Source organism: Scyliorhinus torazame, chromosome 2 (genome assembly GCF_047496885.1).
Source record: "Scyliorhinus torazame isolate Kashiwa2021f chromosome 2, sScyTor2.1, whole genome shotgun sequence".
Classification (NCBI taxonomy): Eukaryota; Metazoa; Chordata; class Chondrichthyes; order Carcharhiniformes; family Scyliorhinidae; genus Scyliorhinus; species Scyliorhinus torazame.
Genome location: NC_092708.1, coordinates 170,436,489 through 170,443,966, shown reverse-complemented (window position 1 = coordinate 170,443,966; position 7,478 = coordinate 170,436,489). Strand labels below are relative to the sequence as shown.

The window sequence follows — 7,478 nt, the reverse complement described above, 5'->3', positions numbered from 1 at the left end:
GTGAAACATAGTCAGTTACTCAGTTAAAACTCTGAGCTCAAAATGGGAAAGGCAAGGATAAATCAGAGTTTATATATTGTATTAGAATTCATCGTAACCTAATTTGACAAGTTATTAATTTACAAACCTGTGACTTTTTCCACAGATTATCTTTTACGAGGACAGGAACTTCCAGGGCCGGCACTATGAGTGCAGTAATGACTGTGCTGACCTGTCCCCTTACTTCAGCCGTTGTAACTCCATGCGAGTCATGAGTGACTGGTGGGTGATGTATGAGAAACCCAATTACATGGGATACCAGTATGTTCTGAGCAGGGGAGAATATCCTGACTACCAGCGCTGGATGGGATTCAATGACAGCATCAGGTCATGTCGCACCTACCCATATGTAAGTTGTTTTTGGTGATTTTTATTTTCTGTCCAATTTTTAAGACTTGGAAAATGATCAGTGGGCTCAACAGTTGATAGGAGCTACTTTGTAATAAGTTTCAAAGGTAATCAACTTATTGAATCAATGTTAATAAATTATCTCAGCTTTGCTCTGATTGTTGATGCATCATCTGGGCTCCGTTAAATCCTTCTTTTATAATGTTTCTCTTTTTCTACAAATGATTTTTTATTAATTAATCATTAATATAATCTTATTTTTATTACAGTACCGAGGTGGAAACTACAGAATGAAGATTTACGAGAGGCCTGACTTTGGAGGACAGATGATGGAATTCATGGATGACTGTCCATCTGTCTACGATCGTTTCCATTACCGTGACATCCACTCCTGCCATGTGATGGACGGTTACTGGACCTTCTATGAACATCCCAACTACAGAGGCCGACAGTACTTCATGAGACCTGGTGAATACAAGAGATACAGTGACTGGGGCGGCTATAACGCAACTATCGGATCTTTCAGACGCATGAGGGATTTCTAGTTTTTCATTGTAATGTATGATTTAACTTTATTGAATTAGTTGTCAACATAATAAATACTCTCTATTACACTGTCATATTGTTTAAAACACTTATTTTCAGTTCTTGACAAACTGTTCAAAGCAGTACGACGTATCCGGTGGGCAGGGCAAATGTGTGGACTGATCCTCCAGAAAAACTGGGTCGGTACCTATCCTCTGCTGATCTTACTGAAGTCTGTGCGGTCAACAGGAGGTTATCTAATTTCTCTGGGTACTTCAGGCTCTTTTTTTGCAAGACATAGTGCTCTGTTGGGGGGGATGGGGCGGTGGGGAGTGGGTTTGGGAATTTGATGGGTGGCAGGTGAAGCTGATGCCAGGAGTGAGGTGGTAACGTATCTTTGCAGCTCTGTGGGACCCGTTGGCCTTCTTCTGACATTGGAAGGTGCTCCTCCTTGTCCTGCTTCCTGAACTAACAGCAGCTGCCACTGCCTCCCAGGCAGCATTGGTGACCCTGCCGCTGGTCCTCCTACCTCCTTGGGAGAACAGGATGTCACGCCTCTCATTCACAGCATTGAGAAGCTTGAAAACAGCTCCCCTTTGTTAGTGACGAGGAGCTGTGGCAGAAAATACATCTGGTTAACTATTAGCTAGTTCCTGAATTCCCACTTTAATTTGCCCCCACCCTCTACACTGACACACAAGACAGACATGCACAGAGGGGTGGAAAGGGGTAAAAATCAGAAGTGAATGAAAATTGGTCTTTGTTTAGGATGATGGGTTAAGCTCACATTTCTTCACAATAAGCTTGCAGATTAACTTCTTTGGTTTGCAGCCTGTAATGGTCTTCTCAGTAGATCCATTCATTCAGGTTCTCTGTAGTTTAGAAACACAGTACTCACAACTTTCCTGGGGAGGCACCTTACTTCCCTTCAAACATTGCTTTCAGATTGTGCTTTGTACTCAGGCCTCTGTAGTTTCAGCAATTCACCCCCCCCCCCTTCCTCCCCCACAGGATTTCTGGACAGAGGAACGCTTACAGAAGCATTTTGGAGACAACTAGCTGGATCTTTTCTCTGTGCTGCCAAAATCAAAACGGAAACCTTGCGACTGGGACTCTGAACTGCATACCAGTGGGATAATATACAATCACCACCTGTAACCATGCAGAGCACAGCCCTTTGGGTCAATTCATTGGCCACCGGCAAAGCAATCAACCCGAATCCTAACCCACATCTCTCATTGGTGCCTAAATGTCTGCAGCTCCAGTTTAACCAAGCAAATGGTCTCTCCTTAAACCTCTAGATTCTTCTACTGAGCTAAAGACACAGGCTGATTGCCTTAAAGATACATGTCCTGTGGATGAATCTGTGGGACCCGTTGGCCTTCTTCTGACATTGGAAGGTGCTCCTCCTTGTCCTGCTTCCTGAACTAACAGCAGCTGCCACTGCCTCCCAGGCAGCATTGGTGACCCTGCCGCTGGTCCTCCTACCTCCTGTGGATCAAAATATGAACGGCAAAATAAAAGCGGGAATAAGGGGAATAAGCATGAAGATTCCTTACCACCTCAATTGGATCCCAAAAAGTAGAAGTGAAGTGACTATGATGTAAATGATTTAAAACTTCCACTCCAGGTGAAAGGCAGTCAGTGTCTTTAAAAGGATGGCATTCATGTGATTACTTCCACTCCTTTACTCTTCTGTCGTAAACCATCCTCATTACATCAAAATATTTATTTTCTTGGCTTCCTCAACATAAACAAAAACATTGCCCCAAAACCTGCTGACTCTTTCATCACATATGTCTGTGAGATAGGTTGCAGGGTGTCCATTTCACTGGTACATACAAACAATGTACATTTACATTTTATATCTCTCTGAATTAACGTGACTAAGGAGTAAATGATTAAAAACATCCACTCCAGGTGATGGGCTCACACTGTCCGTATGTGATTTCTTCCACACCTTTACACTTCTGCAGTAAACCATCCTCATCACATCAAAATATTTATTTGTTTGGCTTCCCAGACATAAATGAAAACATAGCCCAAATATTTGCGAAATCTTTCATCACATATGTCTGAGAGATAGGTTCTAGGGTGTCCATTTCACTGCTACAGACAATGTACATTTATATTTTATATCTCTCTGAATTACTTTCTCAACAATTGCATTGTGGTTGTTACAAAATGTTAACGGCCAAGACTGAAGTGGTTCAGAAAGTGGACAACAACATGCCGGTATGTCATAAACCCAACGTGGTCTGTTCACTTCCAAAATATGTTGGAAATACAAACAGGATCCGAGAGAGCCACTTATATATCCAATTTTGTCTTTGACCCAGGATTCGGAGTTCAACATGCAGTACACATATTTTCCGAGCTGTGCAGAACTCACCAGAGTGAACAAGACAAGAGTGTAGCGAGGAGTCATTATTCAGTGAAACTGACAGGCTAGTAAGCATTTAAGCAATGGCACTGCAAAAATGCTGCCATATCAACGGCCGTCTGATGATAAAAAAAACATTTGATTGATATGAATTATTGTACCTCGGTTTATTACTTTTATTCTTGCTGATGACAAAAGATCCAATTAATATTCTCTACAATGATCAGTGACAGTTATGGAAGGAAGAATTTATTCTCATTCAGGTGAGGCGTGACTGGACAATCTTCTTACTTAACTACATTACCTCAGCATTTATAGATTGACGATAGCACAGTTGAGATAGGGAATGAAGCTCCTACCTCGGATACACTTGTAGCATTTTCAACCAGCTTTTCTTTGGCCTCTTAATTTGTGCCAAATTTCAGGCCCTCTGAGTGCAGATGAAGGTACTGAAGGAGAATCAAAAAAGTGTTAGAAACTATTTTATGAGATTGGTATTTGCTGATTGCAGCCATTCTAATTCACCTTGAAATTCTCTCACTTAAAAACTATTTCCTTCTCACGGATAATTGTGCATCGAGAATGGCTCAACTGCATTTCAGTTTAACACTGCAGGTGTGTCTGGACAAAAGCTGAGTCCATGAACTCAGTACAGCACAGTGAAGCATGTTCTTACTTTGATACATATTGTTGCTTTTGGAGCCATGAGATTATTGAATAGTGGCACAGGCTGGGTGGGCCAAATAGACTACTCCTGCTCGTTATAACCTGGCTGGCATTGAGATGGCTGGCACTGAGGACTTTGGCAGAATTAACGACATTGGGATTACTGCCAGGATATTGAGCTTAATCCTGCATGGTTCACTCCCTATGTCTCTGAGGGAGTTTAAGCATTTTGGTTCAAGTAGGTAAACTCATCAGAGTCCGAGATGACCATCGGCCAGTTTCCCCTTTGAGGGGGAGAGCAGACAGGTGGTGATTTAAGCTGAGAATCACCACACCTTAGGCAAGGGGCAAGGCAGAGAAGGCCTTGGGTAATCTCAGTGGGTACGGGAATTGAACCCGTGCTGTTGGCCTCACTCTGTATCACAAACCAGCCGTCCAGCCAACTGAACTAAACCGACCCCAGTACATAAGAGAGTTGAGGTCAGATGTACACAATGATATGTGCTTACACTCAATGGCACCCTGCATCATGGTCTAGTTTGGAACCCTTAAATATCCTTGTTCTCATTCTACATGCTTATCTCTGGTATGTCAAAAGAAGATGAATTTGCATAGAGAGCCTCATCATGTAAACTCTGAGATATTGCTTGCATATCCAGGAGCTCCATTAAATGAACCTATAACTCCAGTCATCTTGACAGCCACAGACAATGTGATCCTTAACCTAACATGAGGTTACAAAGGAAATCAAAGCAGAAATTGGCCATTTAACCCCTCAACCGCCATTCATCTAGTCCATGGCTGATCTTCTATCTCAATGCTATTTTCCCGCACTTTCCCCATATCTCTGATATCTTTAATATCTAGATATTGTCAATCACTGTCTTGAACATATTCAATGACTGCGACTTCACAGCCCTCGGAAGTAGTGAATTCCAAAGAGTGAAAGAAATCATCTTAATCTCAATTCTAAATTCCCTGCCATTTATTCTGCATCTATCTCCCCTGGTTATAGATACCCCACCTCCCCCTCTCCCCAGCCCAGCCGGGGGAAACATCCTTCCTTCATCTACCCTGCCAATCCCCAAAGAAATTTGTAAGTTTCAATGAAATCACCTCACGTTCTTCTGAGCCCTGGAGAATAAAGCCTCCTCAATCTCCCCTCATAGGACAATCCCGCCATCCCAGGACTTCATTCCAGATAATCTTCACTGCACTCACTTTGTGGCAAGAATGTCCTTCTATAGGTAAGGAGACCAAAACTATAAGTGCCGAAGAGCCACTTAAATTGACGGATCTGCCCTAAAAATGGCAATGTGGGACTCCACTGGTTCTCCGGCCAATCGGTGAGATCCTGCTTATTTCCATTAAATTCAACCGTGAATCAAACCCAGGCGGAGAACTGGGCATCCGGCCGAAATCGAGGTTCGAGCTGAGTGGTGAACCGGCTGCTATGCTCTGGCCCCCTGCTGATGGCTGGTTTGGATTTCACGCCCACTAGTGGATGCAAATGAGTCCTATTGACCCATTTTGAGCCGCCATTTTGAGTAGGCGGCCCGACAGCAGAATTCCCTGAGGAATGTCTCTTGTTCCTCGCTATCCATAAACTTGCATGGTGAGAGATACCAAATTGCTTCCTAATTTTGGAGCACAAATCATTTCCAATTCACCTCCGGTGGGAGAACATGTGGCGGGATTCTCCATGCTGCCGCACCAGTTTTTTGGTAAATGGTATTTCCCATTTTGGGCAGCCCCATGCTGTCATGAATTCCCAGGGCGTGGGTGCACTGCAGGTGCAACGGAGAATCCCGACGATGGAGAATCCAGCCCATAGTCTCCCAAACGGAAGATCCTGGCCACTGTAAAGGCTGCTGAGGGAGGTAATGGTGGAAATTGCAATGGTACTGGCCATATTCTTCCAATCTTCCTTAGATTTGGTAATGGTGTCTGAAGTCTGGAGAATTCCAAACACTACATCCTTGTCAAATAAAGGATGAAAACTCAACAACTACAGGCTAGTCAGTTTACTCTCAACAGTGCACAAACTTTTAGAAACAATAATCTGGGACAAACTTCACGTGACTTGGAGAAATATGGATTACATATGGAAAGACACCCAGAATTTGTTCAAAGCAAATTGGGTTTCATGTATCTTGATGGCCGCTCATCAATGCGCATACCCGAGCCCAGAGAGAAACATCGCCTCCTCCTGAGTTTAAAAAGATTCACAATACCTTGGGTTAAATCATTTCTCCTCATCTATGACTAAAATCGTCACACTGTAACTTGCAGACTATATCCCCAGGCTGTAAACCACCTATCTGAGGAAAACTTACATTCTGCATCTGCTCTGTAGAGTCCCGAGAGAACAATGCCTGTTTCAATGAGGTAATTTCTCATTCTTCGCTACTCTAGACGACAGAATATAAGCCCAGGTTTACTAATCGCATTAAGGTAATAGAAAATGGTGGGTCGCGAATATTGCTGGCGTGGGTCGCAAAGGTCCGTTGGCGTGGGATGCGAAGGTCGGTCAGCGTGGGTCATGAAAGTTGGTCGACAAGGGTCCCGAAGGATGGCCGGTTGGTAAAAATGGATCCCGTGCAAAAATGTTAGAAAAACACTGGTCTAGAAGGATTTCTAAAGGGTGATTGATAAACTGCCGCATGTTAAGCTGCCAATAAAATTGACACTCATGGAATTATTGAGAAAGTGGCCACATTGATTGAGTGTCAGGAAATAGAGTAATTGTGAATGTTTTTTTTATTCCTACTAGCTGAAGGTATTCTCGAAAAATATTGTGAGGGCCAACTGTGATGTTGGAAGTTTTGATCAGGGAGGGGGGAAAGAGTTGTGAGAGGAGGTGAGTGACAAAAGCAGGGAGCGATGGTTTTCCCCACAATTATGTTGCAAACCCTGATGGCCGTTCTCGCCAGTGGAATCTTCTGGTCCTGTTACCCATCCCCAATTGCAATGGCCTTGCCTACTTCTTTTAAATCCTAGCCCTGAGGATTTGTCAGGCTATAGTATCATCATTTTCTTCATTCCTATTATTTTGCTTCGGTTAATTTGAGTGAGTCCTTGTCATTGGTTCAATATTATTTCCTTGGGATATCTGGCATGGTGACCTCTTCCTCATTTGTAAAAGCATCAATATTTAGCTGCCACCATTTCCTTATTATCATTGACAACATCACTAATCAGGTTGCAAAGGGTTCAGTATGCTCTTGAACAATATCATTTCACCTAAAATAAATGTCACATTTTTGTTTTGAACTTGCTCTCCTTTGCAAATTATTTTTCATAATTATTTTTTTGTAGCTCATCTGTTTTGTCACCTTTGCTTTTCCTTGTATCTTTCTGCAGTGATCTGCATACCTGTATGTACATAAGGGGTTAATGTTTAGAAGTAACAGCTAAGTAATCACTAGATGGCAACACTAGAGACAGACTCAAACCGAGTTCCCGCCTCTTCGTGGATGTAGTGACGAGTAACCAGAGGTAGAACAAGATAGCTCAG

At 42.9% G+C, this 7,478-nt stretch overlaps 1 protein-coding gene across 2 annotated transcripts; it reads left to right on the top strand.

Annotated features, from left to right (window-relative positions):
- On the top strand, positions 1–3,003 carry LOC140393423 (gamma-crystallin S-1-like). Of its 2 annotated transcripts, XM_072479789.1 has the most exons (4): positions 1–51; positions 146–388; positions 657–946; positions 1,924–3,003. In XM_072479789.1, exons 1-3 carry the CDS (start codon positions 43–45, stop codon positions 930–932), a joined length of 528 nt encoding a protein of 175 aa, XP_072335890.1. In that variant the 5' UTR covers positions 1–42; the 3' UTR covers positions 933–946; positions 1,924–3,003. The 2 variants fall into 2 exon arrangements, with proteins under 2 accessions (XP_072335890.1, XP_072335889.1); XM_072479788.1 differs by lacking the exon at positions 1,924–3,003 and having other exon boundaries at positions 657–1,007.
- Positions 3,004–7,478: the final 4,475 nt, after the last annotated feature.

What these genes read in the sequence shown, in the direction of transcription:
- LOC140393423 (XM_072479789.1), top strand. An exon ending in CATGTCGCACCTACCCATAT is followed by an intron (nt 389 to 656) that starts GTAAGTTGTTTT and finishes TTTTTATTACAG; the next exon opens with TACCGAGGTGGAAACTACAG.